Source organism: Lycium barbarum, chromosome 5, assembly GCF_019175385.1.
Source record: "Lycium barbarum isolate Lr01 chromosome 5, ASM1917538v2, whole genome shotgun sequence".
Lineage (NCBI taxonomy): Eukaryota > Viridiplantae > Streptophyta > Magnoliopsida > Solanales > Solanaceae > Lycium > Lycium barbarum.
Window position 1 is genome coordinate 20,449,177 of NC_083341.1, and position 24,323 is coordinate 20,473,499.

The 24,323-nt window shown below is 37.8% G+C and overlaps 1 protein-coding gene and 1 pseudogene across 1 annotated transcript; both read right to left on the reverse strand.

The window, feature by feature from the left end:
* Positions 1 to 8,440: 8,440 nt before the first annotated feature.
* On the reverse strand, positions 8,441 to 11,101 carry LOC132640672 (hydroquinone glucosyltransferase-like). Its single transcript, XM_060357359.1, has 2 exons — positions 10,329 to 11,101; positions 8,441 to 9,279 (listed from the first exon to the last, which is right to left on the reverse strand). Exons 1-2 carry the CDS (start codon positions 11,041 to 11,043, stop codon positions 8,549 to 8,551), a joined length of 1,446 nt encoding a protein of 481 aa, XP_060213342.1. The 5' UTR covers positions 11,044 to 11,101; the 3' UTR covers positions 8,441 to 8,548.
* Positions 11,102 to 22,867: 11,766 nt separating this feature from the next.
* Positions 22,868 to 22,979, reverse strand: LOC132643064 (small nucleolar RNA R71; annotated as a pseudogene).
* Between the last annotated feature and the right edge of the window lie 1,344 nt (positions 22,980 to 24,323).

Sequence of the window (24,323 nt, forward strand, 5' to 3'; positions counted from 1 at the left end):
TTAATTTAATAAAAACTGATTTTTTTCAAGTCTTCTTCTCCATTTTCACCACTACCACCCCCACCACCCAAACCCGCCTCTCCTCCATTTCATCACCACCACCACCACATCCCCCTCTTCTTCTTCACGCCCCACCCTCCATTCTTTCTACTCTCTTTCTTATTGCATAACCACCATTGTTTTCAATGAGCTTTAATATTTTCCGGTGAGCTTTCATTTTTTCCGATCTTCTTCATTTTTCGGTCATCAAATTTGCATCTAATCTACCTATAAAATAATAATGAGCTTCAATATTTTCCGCTGAGCTTCCATTTTTTCCGATCTTCTTCATTTCCGGTCACCAAATTTGCATCTAATCTATCTATAAAATAAAATGGGAAATATTGAAGAAATTTGCATCAAAAGGGAAATTTTCCTGTCACGAACTGCCCATTCAAATTGCACGGACTGCCTTCAAATGGCAGTGAAGATATTGCACGCACTGCCCTTCAAATGGCAGTGAAGAAATTGCACGGACGGCCCTTCAATGGGCAACAATGAAGAAATTGCATGAACTGCCCTTTGGGCTCCCGTCTCCTCCACCTTCACGCCACCCTATCCTCCCGTCTCCTCCACCATCACGCCACCCTACCCCACCCCCAAACCCTTCTTCTTCATTTCACCACCACCACCCTCGCTCGCTCCCACCTCCATTCTCCTCCGCCTTCACGGCTGGCGGAGCTCTTGGCAGTGACGGGGGAGGACGAGCAGTGGTTCCTCCTTGCCATTCTTTATTTATTTTTTTATGTTTTTGAGCATAGCTTTCCGGATCTGGGTTTGACGTTAAGCTCGAAAATTCCTTCAATGGTGGTAATGAATTCAATAACCAATTTTGCAGCTCAAAACTTAAAGCTCGTGATGAACAACACGAAGACAATAAACAGCGAATAACTAAAAGGAATTTCGAATTTTCTGATTGATTTTTCTTTTTAGAATTTGATTTTTCAGATCTGTTTGTTGTAAATATCATAGTCTACGATGGAAGAATCTCCAATGTCCCCCCCTATAGGAACACTCCTCACGCTTTATTTGCCATTGCCAGAACTGAGGTTTCTTTCTTCCTTCTCTATTTAAGCTTACCTACATATGTATTTGCTACTGCTCACCTTCTAGTTCTTGATGGAGAAGAAAGGGAGGGTGAAGGAGGAGGGGAACGGAAAAAATATAAAATTAAAAATTAGAGGATTTTTTCACGTGGCACTGACGTGGTATTGACGTGGACTGACGTGGCATTGACGTGGGGAAAGAGTGTGTACACTCTCCCCTAATGCAACTGGTCATATTGTATCAGGGAGCAAAAAATATCACTTTTAAATATATTAGGTGTGTAATAGGTCGCTCGTATAGTTTAGGTGTGATATCGACATTTTGGGTATAGTTTAGCGGTGTTTTGATGTATTTTGCCAGAAAAAAATAATAAAGTTCAATAATCCATATATGTTTAAGTTGCAAAGTCATTCAGATGTTCTCAAAATATTTTGTTTCTCTAATGTTGTAGCTAATTAGCTTATAATTTATAAAGTGACAAATGATCATTAACAAACAGGTCAAGATTGATAGGTAAACTCATCCATATAGCCAACTTATCTAAACCAGTTTTCTCAAAACCACATCTTGGCTAAGTAAGTTTAAAATCTAAATCCAAATGTGCAAACAACTTCATATAGTGCCCCTTTAAGTTCAATTTAGTCTTAGCACAGACTTAACCACTCAATCCTCATATCAAACAGTACAAAAACCTTTCAACTATATAACTACACATAAAGAAGATTAACTAAATTTGACTAAATAGCAGATTAACATTCTCAACTTATTCACTTTAGAAAACAGACCACACACATAATCACTCAAATAGCAACTTAGTTAAATAAAGCTTAATATTCCTAACCTAAGCCTATTAAAACAGAGCATAGCCTTATTCTTAATCTAACAGGCATATTAACTTACATATTTTATTAAACTAAACAGGCCTATATAATGATACACTAAGCTATATTAACAAACAAGCATTAAATAAACACATAACTATTTAAAAGAAACAAAATGCAGAGAAAAAAAAAAGGACTTGGAATCCTCCTATTTCAACCCCAAATATCCTACAAGAACCACACCAGAACAAACAGAAAAATTAATATTTGAAAATTTTAAGTCACTGAAAATTTAGAGGTTTCAAGTTAAGCAAAAAATCCTAGGTATTTCAGTGCTTGCAAGTCGAGATGTTAAAGTCTGTATAAAATGCAAAACAAGGGTTCTTTATATAGAAAATCCCAAATACCACGAACCCTAGCTCGAACGATGTGGGACTAAACCAATTTTGTGAGAATCAAATCTCCTCTTGGGTATCAGCGGCCCAGATTCAAGCAAGTCCACACATAGAGGGTCAGATTTAAGCAATAACAAGTTAATCCTCGTGGTTTTTCTTGAACCAATCGCAATTGAGGATTCAAATTCGCAAACAATCAAAAGCCATTAAAGAAAAATCAGAGTTTAAGCTGAGAAAGGTAAAAGAAAATAGGGAAAAAAAGTGGGTAAGCATTCAATGCTTTACCCGAATTGATCGAACACACACTGCGTAAAGCGAAACACTCTGTCATCTTGGCCATAAACGGCGATGACGAGGAGAGAGAAGGGTTTGAGTACTGTGGCGGCTAGGGTTTAGTTCAGAGGAAACCCTTTCTCATCCTCTTAAGGGTCGTTTGGTATGAACTACAGGTTGAGGGGGGTATTACCCCTCTCAACGTCTGATTTGGGCCGGGTCAAATCCTTAAATGGATTGGGCTCGGTCCAGATTGAATGGAAGTAGAATGGGGCCTATATACAAGTATATATACTTGATATACATGTATACACGTGTATATCAATGTATATAGGTGTATATACATGAAGACTTGACACTTGTTTTAATTAGTAACACAAATTTAAGAAAATACTAGTTAATTTAAACTCTTAATCATGAGTAAACAAGGTTAATTAAGCGAACAAGGGCTAATCTTGCAAATGTGTCCTTTAATTGACTTAGTTGTCTGACCAGGCTATTTCACTTGTAGCCTCATTTGGTCTAAATTAATCACTTAAAGTGACTTTGCAGAAATGAACTTGATTAGTCAAACCCATGAATTTGGCCTTTTCATGCAAGGTCATATTTAAATTAAACAACAAATTAAAGGGCTAATTTTACAATAATGACCTCAATTATGAAAATTGTCTTTCAATTGGGCCACAATGGGGCTATTAATTGATTATTTCAATTATAGCCTCTTTAATGGGTATTTTTTCAGAATTAATTACAATTAAACACTCAATTAATTGTGATAAATTCTAATAAAATGATTAGATGAGAATTGAGGGGTAATATGATTAATTTATTTAATTAATAAAATTCCTTAGATTTAAAGGAGTAAAATATCTGCAATTTTATCATTTTAGCCATTTAAACAATTAAGTAAATAATTGTAATGAACTTATAAAATATGATAAATAATTTATAAATGATCTATAATATTTATAGAAATTATCTTACCATTCTAAATGGTAAAATATTATCTGAATAATATTTATAAAATCATTTTATTTCCAAAATAGGTATTTCGCTCTGTTTGGAATTCAGGGACTCTGAATGATTAAAATAAATTCCGGGAGGTCAAATATTAGGTGTCAACAAGTACTATGTATTATTACTGATACTTTTTCATCTCTCCGTGATCTGAGAGTCTATCAGAAACAACTTTTATACCCGTCACAAGATAGGGACTTAGTGTGTGTACACTCTACCCTTTCAGACCCCACCTGATGGGATTATACTAGGTATGCTACTGTTGTTCTTGTTGTTGTTGTTGCTAAGCTTTGACAAAAAAAATAGAAATTTTTTATGTCTGAGATTGAAATGATTAAAATTAAGACCTTTATCAAAACAAACCAATGAGATGTTAGAATTTCCAATCAAATAAGTTTGGCCCCAATTAGTTTCGGAGGAGTTGAAACCCGATGACACTAGCTAGTTTGCGATTGGAGTTTTTACTAAATAATATTTAGAATGGCCGAATTCATCAGAAGACACCTAAAGTTGACATAATCTTTCACTTAAACACCTTAATTTACGTGTGTTTCTATTGAGCACTTAAATTACCCGAATTTTGTTCCAATTAGACACTTTTTCCTGATATGGCAATGAGGATATGATTCACCTAAATGAAGTGCGTGAAAGGCATAAATTTTGCAAGTTTTCATTTTTTTTTTAATCTTTTCTTCTTCCTTCTCTCTCTCTCTCCTTCCAACACTCCTTCCGCCATCCACCACCGCCCTGCCATCACAACGTCAACATGATTCAACCTTCGGTGCTCCTTACCGTAGTACATTAATTGCAGCTAGGTTATTATGCTAGGTTTACTGCCAAACTTTCAAAAGAAAAAGAAATTTGCAGTTGGGTAATTGTGTTGAAGCCGGCATTTTTCTTGCGAAAAAAAGGTAAACTCCATGGAAGGAGCTTCAAAGCTCCGAAAGAAATAAATGACTTGGTGTGCTAAATATTGTTCTTAACAGCATTAAGAACTTGTTTATGAAGTTTCCAGGAGTTTGGTTGAGAATCAAAGTTGTTTGAATGATTTTTGGAGCTTGGTTTGACCAGGAACAGATTGCACAGTGAAAAAAAAATCTGCAACCAGTTTATGCATTTTTTCTGTTGGGCTAAACGGTCTAAAGATACTCTCTACATGATGTGATATTGTCTGCTTTGGGCCAAGCCCGCACGGTTTTCTCCAAAAGGCCTCACATCATTAAGAGTATCCAATACCTAACAATCTCCCCCTTGAACTAAGTTCCACATGGCACATTACCATAATTAACAGGTCAGAGATTCAACATGTTTGTGTGCCACCTACATCATCAGAGTATTTACGGTCACCGAAGCCCAAAGGCTGTGTATGCGTCTTCAAAGCTACAAGTAAAGGTCGTAAACCGACCCATAGACGGGCAAAGGCACCAAGCCGGGCCCCACGCCATACTCAGCCATCTTCATACTTGTCCCACCAAACCATTAGCTCTGATACCAGTTGTTTCACCCTGAAAACCCACTCGTTTTTCAAAGCTTTTCTGTCTCTAGGAAGCTTAACCAGATCAAATGTATGGTTATTATGCAAGGATTTAATCTCATCTTTCATAACATCAAACCACTTTTCTTTTTCTTCATTATCCATGGCCTCATCCAAACTTTCATATTCTCCCCCGTCAGTCAAGAGTACAAACTCATTAGAAGAATAGCGAGATGAGGGTACTTTCTCTCTAGTAGATCTTCTGAAAGAACTCTCTGGAGCATCAATAGTAGCTGGTTGCTGGCCAACCGTATCATCTTCAACTGGAGCATTAATAACATCATGCTAGTCATTCTGAACATGATCATTATCTTCATTATCAAGTTGAGCTTCATCATTTTGAAGATTTTCTTCGGGTGCTATAGTCACAGGAACTGGATCGACATCGACTAAGCTCCCACTGCTCTGAGAATCAACCTTCTCAGCTTTGTCAAAATCTTCAATTGTCTGGTCTTCAAAGAACACAACATCACAGCTTCTAGCAAGTTTCTTCTCAACTGGATCATAAAAACGATAGACAAATTCGTCTTGACCATTACCAATGAAGATACACTGCCTAGTTTTAACTTCAAGCTTTGACCTCTCATCCTGAGGAGCATGCACAAAGGTCTTACACCCGAAGACTCTCAAATGAGCATAAGAGACATCCTTACCAAACCAAACTTTGTCAGGACATCACCATCAAAAGCAACAGTAGGAGATAAATTGATAACATAAGCAACAGTATTAAGTGCTTCTGCCCAAAATGAATTTGGCAACTTAGCATTTGAAACCAAACATCTAACCCTCTCAACTAGAGTTCGGTTCATCCTATCTGCTAAACCATTTAACTGAGGAGTCTTTGGAGGAGTTTTCTGATGCTGAATACCTTGTTGTCTACAATAATTATCAAAAGGACCAATGTATTTACCACCATTATCTGAGTGGATACATTTTAGTTTCTTCCCTGTCTGTCTCTCAACCAAGGCCTGAAAAGTCTTGAACACATCAGGTACTTGATCCTTGGACTTCAAAGGAAATACTAAGAGTTTGCGAGAATAATCATCAATAAAAGTCACAAATTAAAGTGCATCACCATGAGAACTTACTTTAAAAGGACCACACATATCAGAATGTACCAACTCCAGCAAATCAAGCTTTCTCGAAGGCGAATGACTTTAAAATGAAACTCTTTTCTGTTTCTCGGCTAAGCAATGAACACATCTATTTAACTTTGTTTGTTTCACTCCAGAAAGCACATTTTGCTTAGCCAAATTATCAATCCCCTTCTCGCTCATATGACTCAGCCTTCTATGCCATAACTCTGATGAAATATCATTCTCCACCAAATTTACTAAGTCACCACAAGTGGAGCCCTGAAATAAGTACAAGTTAGATATCTTATTACCTCGAGCCACAATCATTGAACCTCTAAGAAGCTTCCACTGGCCACCACCAACGGTTTGATTATAACCCTCATCATCAATATTTCCTACATAAATTAAATTCAGAAGAACATCTGGAGCATGCTTGACATTGTTAAGAACCAACCTCGAACCATTCTTACTTTTCAAGCAAACTGTGCTAATGTCAAATACCTCAACCTCACTATCACTGCCCATTCGTAACATTCCAAAATTACCTAGAGTATAAGAAGAAAATAATTCCTTCTTTGGCATGACATGAGAAGTGGCACATGAATCCACAAACCAGGTAGACTCATCATAAACAAGATTGATATCATTTTTACCACAAGCAACAAAAAGATCATTTTCAGCAACAACAGCAACACGTTTTCATTATCGCCATCTTTCTTTTGCTTTTTCTGGTCTCTGTTAAACCTGTAGCAATGTTTCTTGATGTGCCCTTAGTAGTGACAATAGTCACATGTAATATTCTTGTACCTGGAGGTTCTTGATTTGCTTCTACTTTTGCCTTTGTCATTCTGACCTCTGAAGTTGCTTCTCCCCCTGTCTTCAGTAACCAAAACATTGGCGTGTAAAGCTGAAGAAGACGAAGCTTGAGATCTTCTTTTCATCTCTTCATTCAAAACACCACTCTTAGCATATTCCATAGTTACACCATCACTGGGAGCAGAATTAGTCAAGAAACTCGAAGAGTTTCCCAAGAGTGCGCAAAATTGGTTCCTTCTAATTTTCCTTGTTCCAATTAGCTTCTTTTGTTTGTCTTAACTTGTTTAATAGTGGTAATTGGTCATACTTTGTTAATCTAGTTATTCTAAGTGTGGGATGGTAGCGGGTGAAGGTGGAAGGGCACGTCGTCGGCGGTCGAGGGTGGGGGTGGGTGTTGGAGATAGCTGCAATTCTTATTTCATTTCTTTTTTGTTAAAATGGTAATTTTTAATTAATTAACTAGATAATTTTAAAAGTAGGTCTTTTTTACTCACAATACATTTTTTAATAATTATTTTGGGTATATATGCCCCATGTATTCATTTAATTTGCCACTTTGACACGGCGAGTGCTACATATTTGGCTGATTCATGAAAAAGTGTCTAATTAGAACAAAATTCGGGTAGTTTAGGTGTTCAATAGGAACATTCCTAAGTTGAGGTGTCTAAGTGAAAGATCGTGCCAACTTTAGGTGTCTTCCGATGGGTTCAACCTTTAGAAATAGAAGAATAAAAAACATGGTGTAAAATTGATAATTTTCCAAAATAGTGTAGAGGTGTGATTGTCAACCGCATCTTTAAGAATTACTAATAATATGCATAGTAATGGTAATAAAGGATATCAATCATTTTTTACGCTCCATGATCATGTTTCTAATTAAAATAATCATAACTTTTAATCTGACTGAAGTTAGGTGAGGATTAAGATATGCATGTGTACTTGTGGTGGAGAAGATCGAACGCATCCATATCTTAGGGTTTTGTATCTTCATAGAGATCAAAAGTAACTAGCAATGTTTTAGTCTCCGTTGGCATTACACTACCTTTTTGTTTAGTCATTGTTGGTTACCTACTCCATGTATATGATCTCTATGCACAAAATAAAATTAGATGCTCACGACAGATCACGAACTACAATTAGAACAAAATATAATCTTTGTGCTAGTAATGAACTACTTCCTCCATTACTTTCAATTCTTTCATTTTTACAATGTGGTGTTTGTCTAGTCGCGATATTTAATTAGAAAGAAAAAAGCCTTATGCCATAAACTAAAAGTGCTGTTATAACTATTAAAACATGTAATTAAAAGCATTTTATCCTTAAATAGAACTTCACGACGCGATTTCAAATTAGTATAAGGACACCGAAACAGATACTGACCGAATATAATTTGAGGGAGCTAGAACCGCAAAAAAGTCACTAAAGGTCAAATGAACCTTAAATTAAAGATTTTTCAAAGATAATAATATGTCATTCTTCTTAAAACAATCTAAAAGGACAAATTACATAAAATAAAACCAGGAGAGATAATTAATTTCGTAAGCCTTTGCTCATTTTGGAAGCCAATTCTGTGAGTACTTTTGCGAAAGAACCATCATCACCAAGAACTTTAGCCGCTGCATCTTTTAAATCTATCATTCTGCTGCGCACTCCTTTTGCATCTTCACCTTCCATCAATCCTTTCACAATTTCAGCAATTTCCTTTCTCCTCACTAAGCCATTCTCGCCAAATTTCGGCCTCAACGCCACTTTAAGATCCTCAGTTAACATTACTGCGTTCATTCTTTGTTCCGCGTATAATGGCCAAGCAATAAGCGGGACCCCATGGACCACGCTCTCCAACGTCGAGTTCCATCCACAGTGAGTCAAGAACCCATCGATCGATCCATGACTAAGGATTTGTGCTTGTGGGGCCCAATTAGGTACTACCAACCCTTGCCCTTTGGTCCTTTCCAAGATCCCTTGTGGTAAAAAATCAAGAGGGTCATTACTTGAACTGTGGACATTGAAGTAAGTAGCATTTGCAATTGTGTCATTTGGGCATCTAATAACCCATAAAAATCTTTGCTCACTCATTTCTAAACCCATTGCAAGTTCAACTAGCTGCTCATATGAGAGTGTCCCACCACTACCAAAGGAAATGTACAAGACAGAGTTACATGGCTGCTCATCTAGCCACGTCAAACACTCCATTCCCTCAGCTTTGCTGCTCTGATCATCTGTATGTATAAGCGGCCCGACCGCGTAAACCGGTGGCTTCCCTGCAGTGCAGAGGCGTATGTAACATATAATCAATTGGGTTCAACGTATATGGACACAGATCGTTAATGTGCATATTATATGCGTAAGAAATAATTTCAAATATATGTGTGCGTTAAGAAACATTAGAATTTTGACAAATACCACTTTGAACACATAATTTAAAAATAAGCAAATTTATGTAATTGACGGTGTAAAGAATTTCCATACATCATCGAATTTAGTTTAACATGGTATAATAGTTATTTATCTTTTATTTACCGAAAAAATAGTTATTTATCTTATGTTTTTCAGGTAACCTATCGTATTTATTACCAATGGTAACTTGTCCTCTGACCGTTCGATTTATGTATCTTACTTTCCTATTTCTTTTATTTAAAAAATATTGTCATTTTCTATATCTAGTAGTAACACTTTAAATCCAACATTCTATGTGACATATTTAAGAGCACAAGATTCAAAGAACATTTAGTATATTACACACATCTTTAATTTAAGATAACAAGATTCAAAAGTCTTCTATATTTTTTTTAAACTCTACGATCAATCAGATTAAGGCAAATAAATTGAAACGAGGATAGTACATATATCATTTAGGTGACCTAATAGCTTACAAAAAAATTCCATTATCCTTGTATAGAAGTTAACTAAAATCAAATTTTAAAAGTATACTCCCTCCATTTCAAAGTAGATGAATTTTTGAGACATTTTCTTTGATCCAAAAAAACTTAACTTTTCAAAGTCTAGATGTTATTAATTAATTTTTTTCAAAGTTACCCTTTCTTTTACAAGTTTGTCCAAATTCCAACATTCACTATTTCAACCTTTAAAAAAGGTTTAGGTAAAGACATAAGGATAATTTAGATAAAGACATAAGGATAATTTAGTCAATTGACCATTTGATTAACGCCATAATTGATTAGATTATTTAAAGAGCGTGTCACACCGTAAAAAATTAATTATTTTGGGATGGAGGGAATATGAATTTAGTATTAAAAATCTAAAGGTTAAATCTAATTAAATTATGAATCACGTTTACTTAATTAATTACCTGGTTCTTCCTCATGCAAAGCATTAATAGCTCCTGGTTCCAAGTCCTCAAAACTATTCACAACTATTCCTTCAGCCATTTTATACCTCTTAGTATGATGAAGAACCCATTTATATGCATCATTTTTCCTGTCCTGAACCGGGTCAAGAAGTTCCTCCGGGTCAATAGGATTACAACCCGGAATCCTAACTCGTTCTTTCAAGTCCCTATACTCACATAACTCATCAGTAGTAGCATCAAGAACAGGCAAATAAAGAAACAATGACAAACACATAGCAGTAGTAGGGTAAAAAATATAACTAGAGACATTAAATTCTTTCGCTACGTCAAATGCGTCAGTCCCAAAAAGATCGACAACTAAAGCAACAACTTTCTCTGTTTCAACTAACGACTTAAAAACGTCGCGAAAAGAAGGGAGAGAACGTGTAACGGTTAGGGATATACGCGTCTCGATTTTAACGTCGTCAGGTAAATCGTCAAAGTTAACGGGAGGGAGAAGGAGGTAATTTAGGGTTTTAGAAGGTAGGGTTTCGAGGAATTTATTTATGGATTTGGAAATCGGTCCGTCAGTAGGAAGGATAAGAGTAACGGTAAAACGGTGTTTTTGGATGAGCTGCTTGGCGAATTCGACCAGAGAGATTAAATGACCCATACCAGGAGTTGGTAAAAGGGCTATATGGGGATTTTGTATTATTTCTATTTGGGTTTCTGCCATTTTTGTAAGTTTAAGAGAGAAGTTTGAAGGGAGCTTTAAATTAAAGGAGATAAAATGACGAGAGAATGATGCAACTGCATGCTAGAAGGTACGTATCACATTTTATGTGACATTTTTTTAAATGTCTTGAAAAAAATGCTTCTTCTGTCTAAATTTATGTGGCGGGTGAAGATTACGAGGAACAAATCACTTAAATTTTGTTATGAAATGGGGTATATAGCTAGATTCTTTAAATTTTTGAAATCAACTTTATATAATAAAATATACTATGAAAAATACTACTACTGCTACAATTTAAATAGATAATAATTCACAATATTTTAAAAAACGCTTGAGAAAATTATAGTGAAAAAACTGAGAGAGTAATATTTTTCTATATTTAAAGACATTTTAATTTAAAGTTTTTATTGTGCTCTGACATAATTTCATAGCATAAAAGTTTTTATGGCATATTAAATCACATAATTTTAAGTTTGTTTTTATTTTTCTTTTTAAAAATAATGCTCAATAAATACCTATTACATAAATAAAGAGAACGGGATTATTTTGCCAGACAATATCCCCTCCATTTCTTAATAAATGATGGTTTTTGTCTTTTTTTTTTAATTTTATTTTAAAATAAGTCGTGTTTCACAAAATTAAGAAGACGATTTTTTTTTACCCTTATTTATAAATGGAGTTTTTCATATGAAGAAATCATTATAGAGCCACTACAAGAAAGAAGACATTTGCCAACAAAAATATTTTTGTTGTTATGGATAAATAATTGTTGTAAAAAGTACTTTTGACAATAATATTTTTTTTGGTTGTTGCATAAACTTTTTCCATCGGCTATTATTGCAACGATGTACAACAACAGTCAATATTATAGCAACAAAATTAAATTGTTTGGCAACTAAAAAAATTTATTTTTAAAAGATTCATCATATATGCCAACAATAAAACTAAATTGTGTTGAATTTTGCCAACTATATTATTTTTATTGCCAAAAGAGCTATTGCCATTTCTCTACTTTCTCGTTGTGAGCTACGTATTTGTAAGGGCATTTGGTTAATGATAAGTTAATAAAAACAACTCTTACTTTCTAGAAGTGGGTGTATAGTAATGAAATCCGAGACAAAGTTGGAGGGCCTAGCTATATACAGAAAAATAAAGCGAAGGGGTTTCTCAGAGATGGCTCCTTGTTTGTAAGGCCAAGACAAGATCGTCTTGTTTGTTTTTGCTTCCAGGTGTTTTTGTAGTCTACGTGATGTAATAAAATGCTACTGTTTTCAACACAAACAAATAAAAAGTTGTATATGAATGCATGTATGTAAAATCCAGTCAAAGATGTCAGATGTCAATAACTCACTGAGCAAGTGTAGTTGTACTGAAATGTATGCATGGTGATGTATCTGTAAATGAAGGCCACGTTGCACTTCTCTTTAAAGGCCGCCACGGTGGTTTCGAAGATAAGTAAAATAAATGAAAATAAATAAATAACAATAAAAGATACTGTCGTGATGCAATCGTTAGCCTAATGTCATTATTCTCTCAATTTTAAAGTATGGTGAAAAAAGCGCCTAGCTACTTCAACATTTTTGTATAACAAAAGAGGAATTAATAATTAATTCCTTCATATAGTTTAGGCTATACTCCCTCAGGTCCATTTACTCTTCGTCTTCAAGAAAATCAAAGGATAATTAATTACTCCCTCCATCTCACTTTATGTGATTCATTTCGAATTTTGAAAGTCAAACTTAATAGAAACTAAGCGTCCACCAAAACAGATGAGAGACCAGGTACCTTATCTGTTCCCTCAAGCTAAAACAGAAAGTAAATAAGACACGATATTTATGTGAAAAACTCCTTGCTCAAGGGATTAAAAACTAAGACCTACCTATGTAGGATTTCCAACTTCACTAACTGAGCAATGTCTTTTAGATTACAAGCCTTTTGCAACTAAGGAATTAGCCTACTAATCCCTTCCCTTACAATACCTCTATTGCAAGCACTTACTTGACTAACTCTAGCCAAGAACCAAACTAATTCAACTACCTCTAGCTGAACTTCAACTCACCATAACTAACTCTAGTTACGTGTCAACACAAAAAGCTCAATAAACCAAATACCTACAAAAACCCTTCTTAGAAGAAGTGTAGGTTTACAATATAAAGACCAAAAGATAAAGACTAAAATAACCTAGGACTTAAGACTCCTTCAGTATTGGGATCTAGTCCTTGGAGTTATTTACTCTTGATCTTGAGAGCTCTGAGAAGGCAGTGGCGGCTACTCTTTTCAACAATGAGAATAATATGTTTTGAGTTGGTAGGTCAAACAAATGCCAACATGTTGTTTATATAGGGGGCCGAGTGAGGAGCATGTGAAAAGCATGTGACATGGATAGAGACATTGCATGGTCCGTCTATCCTGCTGTGGCTCTGTAAGTCAGAACAGTGCCGCAGCTTTACAGCTGTCACAATCGTACAGTGCCCAGGTGATCAAGGACTTGGTCCCTGATCATATGTCAAACATCAAAACTCATAACTCATCAATTTTCCCATTTTTGATGATGACAAACTTGTAAGTGATGTTCCCTTGGAGACCCAGATTCCCCCTGTAGATTTGGCCCCAACTACATGTTGCATCGAATACTTTTGTAACAACTGACAAGCAGATTTGACCCCAACAACATGTAGCATAGAATACTTTTGTAACAACTGACATTAACACACACATATCTATTCCCCCTTTTGGCATCATCGGAAAGAGATAAAGGCATGCACAAGCAATAAGAAGTTCAGAAACATTGACCCAGGCCACTTAGGCAACTCAGCATGAGGATTAACAGGAACATCAAAACACTAAAGAAAGCATAGGCAAACAAAATCGGAGAATGTGCCAAGCATACGGAAGATTTAGTATAAAAACATAGTAATCAATGCAATACAAACATACTAGAACAAACGTCAGAATGCCAATATCAAGAAGAAAATGTGAATGAATAAAGGATCAGGGTTGGATAGGGTTGGAAGAACTGGCAAGGTTGAAGGCTTTGAACATCATGTCTAGTCTGGCATCCGCAGCTTCGTGATTAGCCAAGATTTGCTCCTGAAGCTCGACAACTTTCTTTATGAGAATGGAATTAACCTCTCGCAACTCTGCCACTTCTGTCGCTGTATCACCACTGGGACCAGGTACCTCAAGCTTGAGTCTAGTGATTTTCGCCTTCAACAGGGTGTTCTCGACCTGCAACCTCTCGATATCAGCCAAGATCTTCTCATTTGCTTCAATCAGACCAGATATGGTAGATGTGGTCCCTACTCCTCCTTTATTTGGAACACATTCACACTCTTCCAGAGTGGACATAGAGAACATTTGCTTTTTGGTCCCTTTAGAGGCTTTACCAAGAGGCATATTGGAATGCTCAAACACTTTGGTGAGAAGAAAGTCATAGAGCAGACCATGCTTACCGTCCTTGATATCCACAACCTTGATCATGTGCTGCAGCATAATGCCAGGAAAGTTGATCGAATGGCCACTATCCAGAATTTCCATAAGGACTTGGTCCGTCCGGGAAGCAATACATCGTTTCTCAGTGCGAGGAAGCAGGATCTTGTTTACAAATTCAAAGAGCAATTGATATTGAGACCTCATTTGTTTCTTACAGATCTTCTCAGTGGTCACATGCTAGCCCCTTTTAACTATGTGAAGCTTGAAATATGCAGTAGCCTTGTCTCCCTCCTCCAGTTGATTTACTCCAGCAATTGGAACACCAAGAATTGTCCCCAACAGTTCTTCATTGAGTGTAAAATCCACCTGACCAACTTGGCAAACCAATGAGTAGTCATCAGTGTACTGAAGATTTACAATGATATCGGCTACTTCTTTCTCATAGGCCACTGCAGGACCTTCCATTAGGTGCTTCCATTGTTGAGATTTAAGAACTTCCATCAAATCCTCTAACGTTTTATGGCCGATGATCTCTGGATCAATGACCTTTCCCAGTAAAACCTTTTGGCCTTGTAGATTACGTTGGCATTCCCTTTCCATTGCAAGCGTGCTTTTCATTGAGGAACTAGGTCCTTCGATATTGACTTTCCTCCTTTTTAAAGAACTTGCCTCCTTAATAGAATCGCCTTTTCTTTTCTGAGGGGATTTTGACACCATTCTCCCCTTTGCCATGGCTTTTTCCTTTTCACTTTTGGAGTTTTGTCGAACCAAGGGGGTTTCCTCCTCCTCTTCTTTGCCATCAAACACAACAATTACTTTCTCCTCGTCATCCCTCAACTTAGACAAATTTTCAAAGTGAACTCGCCTCCTCCTTTGACTAGTTATCTTTGCTTTGTTAACCAGTAAGTTAAAGTCTAATCTTGCCTTAGACTTCTGCCTTGTAGTGGGAGGTCTCTTTCTTTGCTCAGAAGAAGGCTTCCTATCAGCAAAATGTTTTCTTTTGCTTTCCCCCTTTCTCATCTGCTTAGCACTTCCAGACCTTTGTCTATATACAGACCTCAATATAATATCATCATTAGAATTTACTTCATCCCTTTCAGAGTTAACCCTTTTAGAGTGGTTAGAGAAACCATATTCCTCCTCTGAAGAGGCTTTCCGTTTAGGTATGGGTTCCTTCCATGGAACTGCAATTATAGACACCTAATGAGAGGCAGATGCTATTTCAGAGGGATGAGGTCCCACACTCACTACATTATGACCTAAACTGCTCTGTTCCTCCTGAGTTGAAGCACCCATTTCCTTAATGCCCAACCCCCCACTGTTTCCAGGTTCAGTGGAGACATTGTCTACACTATTCGTTGGTGCACCACCCATTGCCACTCTTATCCAAAACCCCAGAAACTTCCATACTTGCAAGAGACATTGGATTACCTGAATCTGAAGGAACGTCCCTCAAGTCTCCCATTTCAATTGCAGTCTCTGTTTTCATTTCTTGACTTATTACCTCCATGTCATCATCCTTTGCAATAACATTGATAAATGTCTCAAGATTTGGAGAGGTCAGCATAGTAGGAGTGCTTTCTTCTGAAGTGGGTTTCTTATAGGAGGGGGGGGGGGGGGGGGGAGTAGGCACAAACTTCTTTGGGATTTGGTTTTTACGAGTTCTAGAGAAAATGACAGGTTTTGGAGAAAACATTATAGGGTTTGGTTATTTGGGAAGGGAAGCGGTGGGAGATGATGAACTCGTTTGTTGGTTGGTTAAAGTACACTATTTGGGAAAGGAAGGGTTGATTTCTGAGACACTAGAAGGTGGAACTTCTTTGTTGGACATGATTGAATTGAGCAGAGCAGATAGGGACGATGAAGACTGAATGATAAGAGTAAAGTGAGAGAGAGAGAGAAGGATCTTTATAGTTGGGTTTTAAATGAGGGTGAAGGAACCAGTTCCCATTAGCAAACAAAACGGTTTCATTTAAGTCGGGTCGGTTATGAAAAAGTGTGATGATTCGACGTTGGATTGTGAAAGGAGGTGGGGACGAATAATGACATGGCATCTTGACAGTTTAATACTAGCATATAAGTATTGAAAGGACTACTAACCTGAGTCAATGGGACCAGGTCCCTTAACTACATTGATTTGATATAGCTTAGGCAAAAACTTCTGAAATATGCAATAGCTTCAGTGCTTTGGCTATCCTGAGAGTGTCATGTGAGTATACCTGTAACAGTACAAGAATGAGTCAGATGTCTCAAAAAACACTTAGAGCATTGTACCTTCTCTCTTGACATAGCCAATCATTGAAGGATAACTAGTGGAGCTTGATCAAGCCCAACTCCAAATGATTTCTTTCAAAATGTTCTCTGCTCAGTGCCTTGGTGAAAATATCTGTAATCTGATCTTCTGTGTTGCAGAACTTCATGCAGATCAACCTTTTTCGACATTGTCTCTTAGAATATGATGCCTCACATCAATGTGCTTAGTTCTCTTGTGGTGCACCAGATTTTTTGCCATATTCAGGGCACTTGTATTGTCACAAATCAAAGGCACACATGCATTAAAGACACCAAAGTCCTCAAGTTGTTGTTTGATCAACAATAATTGAGCACAATGATGCGCTCAAATTACACCTATTAATGGTATAACGCGAACGTTGTCAAATAAGTAACCCAATGAGGTTGGGGTTGAATCCCACAGAGAATATGGCGTGAAAAGTTTACTAAACGAGTATTATACTAATCTTGCGGTCCTGGTATATTCCAGAAAAGGGTTTTATAGTTGATTTGGTTTGTGGACTAATTTAAACTTACTGGAAATTTAAAGTTGTAAATATATGGGTAAAAAGAACCAAGGTTGTGTCCCCGTCAGATAAAGTGTATGTTCATGGGTATCGATCTTGATATACTTTTAATGGACTGTTTGTATGGATGCATTTAACCTCTATGTGAATCTAAACTATTTCCCAATAAGAAAAGATTATTTCTTTCTATGCTTTTTCCAAAGATAAGAAAGAATGCATGAAGAACGGTTAATTATGCCAAGTAAATTCCTCTTATTCCTAAGTGAATTTATTAAACAAGGTTTAAAGCCCTGAGTTCTTGTTATTTGTTCTTATCTAACCCTAGCTATTTTCCCAAATAAACTAAAGTTTATGGTGTGAGCTAGTGTTTGCAACCACTAACTATATGATGAATACGAAGAACAAATAAATCCTAACAATCCATTATGCGTATATCTTTCATGATCCCCAATCACAAAGCACCCATCCTTGGGTTCACAACCTTAGTAAAGGTGTTTAGCTACTCATGACAACAAGAAAATAATAAAAGATTGAAGATTGCATAATTGAATTATTGTATTGAACTTACGAATAAAACTTGAAAGTAATGAATGTAATTGTCTGGAAATCTTCAAAAGCAATAATGACTCAAAAGTAATTACTACAAGTCTAAAACTCGCGATGTCTGAAAAATAAAACCTAAACAGGTATTTATACAAGTTAAAACTCGGAATAATCAATCCCAGTCCCGTTCCATCTCGGCTAGCACTTTGACGGGTCGTCTTTGCACTTCGACGGTCGTCGACATGCTCGACGACCAACTCGACGATCTGATTACCCTTTATCACCCTGCAGGAATTCCACCGTCGAAGCACTTCGACGGGCCGTCGATCATGTCGACAGTGCAAGTCGACGATCTGAGTATGCTTTGATGTTTTTGATACTTCGTCGGAACTTTTTGACGATGCGATTTGACAGGCCGTCGAGCATGTTGACGGTCCGTCCTTATGCTTATCAGAACAGATTGCCTATTTTCCTTGTTTTTTCGCTTTCCGAGCATTCTAACTTCAAAATACCTGCACTACACATAAAACACATCAAACTACCACGAACTTGCTCGAAAACTAGTAAAACTTAGAGTTAAAGAGCATTAGATGTGCCAAAATCCTGGCACATCAACACCCCCAACTGAAACTCTTTGCTTGTCCTCAAGCAAGTCAACTAACAGACTCAATCTACAAATGTCTCGATATCATAAAGTAAAGCTGTCTACAGTGGTTGTGGCAATTAACTTCCGGCATATCCAATGTATCGCAATGACTCTCCCCCCAATAAAGACAAAACCATACAAGGACTCGTTGCAACTAATCATGATGCTTTAATTTATGACATCTAGTTATCACAGAAACCATAGTGCACACGAATCAAGACTCACGGGAAACCAGTCACTTAACAAATTCTAATGCCCTCACAAAGACCAAAGAATGTCCCAACATATATGTACACACAGAACGGGACAGAAGACAAAGAAGAAGAGAAACACTCACAAAGAAATTCTCTAGCTATGCATGCACATACCATAAGCTTGCCCTTATTTTCAGCGCCTTCAACTTGGACAGTTCGGCTGTGATCACACTAGGACTTTTTCAAGGCTGTAATGTAGGCTTGGGGACGGGTAGGATAGATATTTGGGCAACAGTGACTCACCCTCGAACACTACATCTTATTCTTCTCTTTTACCCTTTTCGCCTTTTGTTTTCTTCTCTTCTTTCTTTTAGTTGCCTCAGTGTGGTTTTATTGTGATTCTACTTCTCTACACATTTTTCTTTTTTTTTTCTTTGGTTACTATTTTTTTTCTTTTACACTTACCACACCACTGTCTTTTAACTAGGCACTTTTCTTCACCCCACTTTAGGCTTATGCCTCATATTCCCCTTAGTCCACCTATCACCCCCAACTTAGACTTTTAGCCTCAATCTTATTATTTTAGTGCCAAGGAGGGACCGGGTGCAAAAAGAGATGGATATTAAGAACAGGTATCGGCTTGTTACGGCTAATCAAAGACAGGTTTTCAGGCTCAAAATGGCTAACAAGGGATATTAATCTATGGGTAGGCTTATATTGTGGCGAAACAGGGGTTTCCTAACACAAACAAAGCCTAAGATCATTTCACAGCTTCACTTATCTTCAGAATGCGGGCACGACTAACCAGGCAAGTTCTAGATTACATAAAAAACTAGAGAATATATCTACAAAACCTCACAATCATGGCATCAGAATTGTCAACACACTAGTCTCCCCGCTAAAATTCTGCACACAAGGTAACCCAATAATCTAAATGTCACAAAAGGAAGCATGCATGTCAATTACACAACCAAGTCCATTTTTTTTTCGAAAATTTTGGAGGGGAGTACTTTTTCTCAAAATCAAAATAAAACAACCCTAAATTAATCAAGTCACTACCACATAAGTCAACAACACTCTACTTTATCTAAACACGACCTAAACGTTCCAGGTTCAACAAGAAATAAACCCCTCAAGAAAAGAACCATGGCAAAGAAAAGCCGAGGGGGTCCTAAACACATATGATGCATCAAATACTCCTAACCCCAACTGAAAAAGTCTGCAATGTCCCCAATGCAGAAAAAAGTAATACCAGGGAGTAGGAATACCTGTGGCGCATCAGCAGCGGCATCAGCTGCAACATCAGCAACAACATCAGTAGTGGTGCCCGTAGGCACTGACACTGGAGTAGGAAGGGGTGGTGGCAATGTCTCACCACCGGGAGCACTGCTCGAGGTGGCTCATCTAGTCCCAAACTGGACATTCTCAATGAGCGATCTCTGAATGGCCTCTGCCACCTGCTGCTCCTCTATACTCCGACCCCTAGGACGAGTGCTCTCTCATACCTCCTCCTCATCACGAGCCGCTCTCTTCCTCTTTCCCCGACCACCTGCTATGGTAGGCGAAACTAACTGCACCACTGGGAGGTCCTCCTCAATATCCTCCGCAACAGATGGTGGTACTGCTACTAGGCTCGGATCACGGGCTTTCAATAGTGCCACATCAACCTTAAGCTGCTCTAATCTGCCCTCAAAGCATCTGTAGAAGTGGTCGGGTGAGCCATCTCCAGTGTAGTCAATCTCAACTCAAATCCATCCAGCCGAGTGGACAGTATCGTCGTCACAGGATGTAATGCCTCCTGCACTCTCGTCCTCACATAGTCATCCAGCTGGTTTACTATGATCTTCGACTGCTGGTCCGCTGTAGCCGCCTGTTTAGCAAATTTCCTAAAGTTGTACATTGAGAATGCATATGGATCAACTCTAGCAGTACCCTGGGGCTGTGCAGCTAGACCCGCTGGCTGTAGGACTGAACCCTGAGGTGGTGGAGCCGAAGTCTGTGGGTCAGGAATAGTAGTCTGAGTCTTGGCGGAATCATCACCAACATTAGCAGCTGCAGTCTCAGAATCTGCAGCCTGGACAGTCTCACTAATAGGGGAAGCAGTGGCGGGTAACTCCAGTGTAGAGCCACCCGCAGCCTCGGGATGAATCAGCTCCTGCGGTAGGGGTACCCCTCCAAGTGCCATTGGGAAGCCATCCGCTTCCCCTTGGCTTTCCTCAACGGCCTCATACTTGCTATTTTTTATCGAATAAACCTGATGTGGCATGATTTTACGCTACAATCGATGCTTTTCGGCTATAAGTTTTACTAATTTTTAAGCAAGTCTATGTGATTTTTAGTGTTTTTCAGGTAACGGAACTGATTCGGAATGAAAACAGTTGAAAGTGCAGAAGTGGTCGTAAACTCAGTTTACGATCCGTATTCTTAAACACGGGCCGTATTCCATGGGCGTATTAAAGAATAAGAAGAACCAGAAAGGCAGGATGAGGAAATGGTGATTTAGGAACAACTTTTACGGACCGTATTCCACTTTACGGTCCGTATTTCAAAGCGTATTTAACCATTCGAGCATCTGGCAGAAAGTCAATGTTTTGGAAGTTGAAAGACGACTGGGCAGTTTACGGACCGTAAACCAATTTACGGTCCGTACCTCAAGAGATTGAAGTTGCTCAAAACTGGAGGAAGACCTGGTCGTAAACTAGTTTACGGTCCGTATTTCACTTTACGGATCGTATTTCGTATCGATGGGGACCAAAGTGCAAATCTGTAACTTTCACGTTTTCAGAACCTATAAATAGTCATTGTAGGGTTTTAATAGTTATCAGTTATTATACTTTGACTTTCGGCTTAAAACATTAAATACTCTCTAGTTTTTGAAGGTTCAAACATCAAATCAAGTATTATCAATTCCTCTTTTCTTCCAAAAGTAAGCAATTATGAATTCCTCAATTTCTTGTTTCTTGTTCTTTGTCATGAGTAGCTAAATTCCCTTACTAGGGTTGTGAACCCAATGATGGGTGTTGTGTGATTGGGTTGTGATTGATATACACATAATGGATTATTAGGGTTTATTTATTTTTCATTCTTCATTCATAATATGGTTGCAAACATTGATTAAAGCCATAAACCTTGATTTATTTGGGAAAATAATTAGGGTTGGTAAGAATAAATAACAAGGACTCAAAGCTTTAAAATTTATTTGATAAATTCACTTAGGAATAAGAAAAATGTACTTGGCATGATTAATCGTTCTTCATAGTTACTTTCTTATATTTGGAAAAATCATAGAAAGAGATAATCTTTATTTATTGGGAAATAGTAGAGATTCATATAGAGATTAAGTGCATTCATATAATTATCCATTAGAAGTATATCGAGATCAATACCCATGATGATACACTATATCTAACGGGGACACAACCTTAATTTCTTTTACCATAAATTTTCACCAAAGCAAGTAGATAGCAATTAGTCATAGAAAAACCAACTATTACCAAAACCATCGGATTAAGACATTAGACTTAAGCTTAGCATCCTACGACTTTAGTAACCTTTTCACACCATATTCCCTGTGGGATTCGACCCCAACCTTGTTGGATTACTATAGTTGACAACGTCCGCATTATACCATTAATAGGTGTAATTTGAGCGTATCAAATTTTGGCGCCGTTACCGGGGAATACGGTTTTGAAATTACTAAATAGTGTTTGCTTTGATTGAAGTCTTTTGCTTATTCCATCACACCTTGTTTGCTACTCTGTGTAAACCAGGTGAACATGAATCAGAATCAGCAAAATCAACGTGCTGGCAACCAGGGGAATTGGTTGAACAATCAGGCGAATGAATCAGATGATGAGAATATTTTCGCTGATCTTGTTCCGGAGGAGGACTATGCATCTGCTATTGTTCAGCCTCGAGTTGCAGCTGCTAGCGTGAAAATTGACTCCTCTCTATACCAGTTGTTGAAGCTTGAGGGATACTTTCGGAACTCTACCGAGAATGACCCTCAACGTCATTTGCAGAATTTTATGGATGTGTGTGCTAATCACATCCAGAACAACGTTCCTTAAGATGCTATTCGGTTGAGGTTATTTAAATATTCCTTAACTTGGGAGGCAAGAACATGGTTTGAGAAGCTGCCCCGAAATTCGATTACTTCATGGGCAGAGATGGTGATTGCTTTTCTCACAAAATGGTACCCCCTAGCAAAAAGGCTGAAATTCGTGACCAGATATATGAATTCAAGCAGCGACTGGGGGAATAACTATATGAAGCCTGGGAGAGATTCAAGGAGTATTTGCAGAAGAGCCCGAATCATCGTTTTCCGGAACACATATTAATGGAGAAGTTCTACCGAGGGCAAGATCCAGTGACGCAGTCAGTTGCTAATAATGCAGCTGATGGTTGTTTCATGAACAAAACTTATCGACAAATGACCAACATACTTAACAAGCTGACGACTCATAATCAGGCTTGGCACTGAAACAATGCTGATGTGGTACCGTATGGTAGTGCTATGATCCAGAATATAGTAAAGGAGAATCAAGACACCCAACAAACATTGGCAGAACTTGCAACAAATATTTCCTTGCTAACGAAAAAGTTTGATGACTCCCAGATCAAGAAGGTAAATGTTTATGAGGATGATACAGTTTTGCCAAAAGGGATGTACCATACTCAAGATGGTTCGTTCCATGATAGGCCACCTATGCAGGTTGAAGATGCTAATTATGTTAATAACTCTCAAGGGGGTTACCAAAGACAGAATTACCAAGGTGGTTATCAGAATCAGAATCAATGGAGACCTCAGCAAGGTCAAGGTGCTTATAACAACTCTGGGAACTACAATAATAATTATGGTGGTGTGAACCAAGGGAGCTACAACAACAATAACAATTTTGAGAACAAGAGTTCCAATCCTTATATACCACCGAAAGGGCAATCAACAGAGCTAGGTAGTTCGAAGGTTGAATCAATGCTTGAGAAGATTCTGGCTAATCAATCTAAGTCTGAAAGGACTTTATCTGGGCTGACAGAAACAATGGGTTCCCATACAGCGGCTATTCAGAAACTTGAGTCACAAATGAGGGATATCTAGAGATCAGCAACCTCCTAAAAAGGGAGGACTTCCGAGTGACACTATTCCAAATCCAAAGAATGGGGGAGACAGTGTAGACCGTGTGTTTGCCATTACAACAAGGAGCGGTAAAATACTCCAGGGGGCTGATAAGAAGGTGATTGATCTTGAGCCGATAGATGAAGAGGATGAGGTGCAGTCTGAAGCACCCATTATTGTTGATGAGAATACTACTGACAAGAAGGTTGCTGATATTCCAGAGATAGTGAAGGAAGCTGATAACACAAGCAAGCAGACTGTAAAAAGGGCTTTCCGCCTTTTGACGTAACTTTTCAAATCCAAACCTCCCTTTCCTCAGAGGTTGGTAAAGAAGAAGGAAGATGCTAAGTTCGAGAAGTTTTATGATCAGTTGAAGCAGTTATCTCTAAATTTTCCCTTCTTGGAAGCTGTCAAGGAGATGCCCGGTTTTGCTAAATATTTGAAGGATCTGCTGACCAAGAAGAAAATGGTTCAAAATGAAACCGTGAGTTTTACTCACACTGTGATTTTCATCATTTCGACTACAACTGTTCAGAAAAAGGGAGATCCTG

Coding starts and splice junctions, on each gene's coding strand:
- LOC132640672 (XM_060357359.1), bottom strand. CDS start 11,043: ATGGCAGAAACCCAAATAGAAATAATACAAAATCCCCATATAGCCCTT. Junction 9,280..10,328: donor TTTGCATGAGGAAGAACCAG/GTAATTAATTAA, acceptor TCTGCACTGCAG/GGAAGCCACCGGTTTACGCG.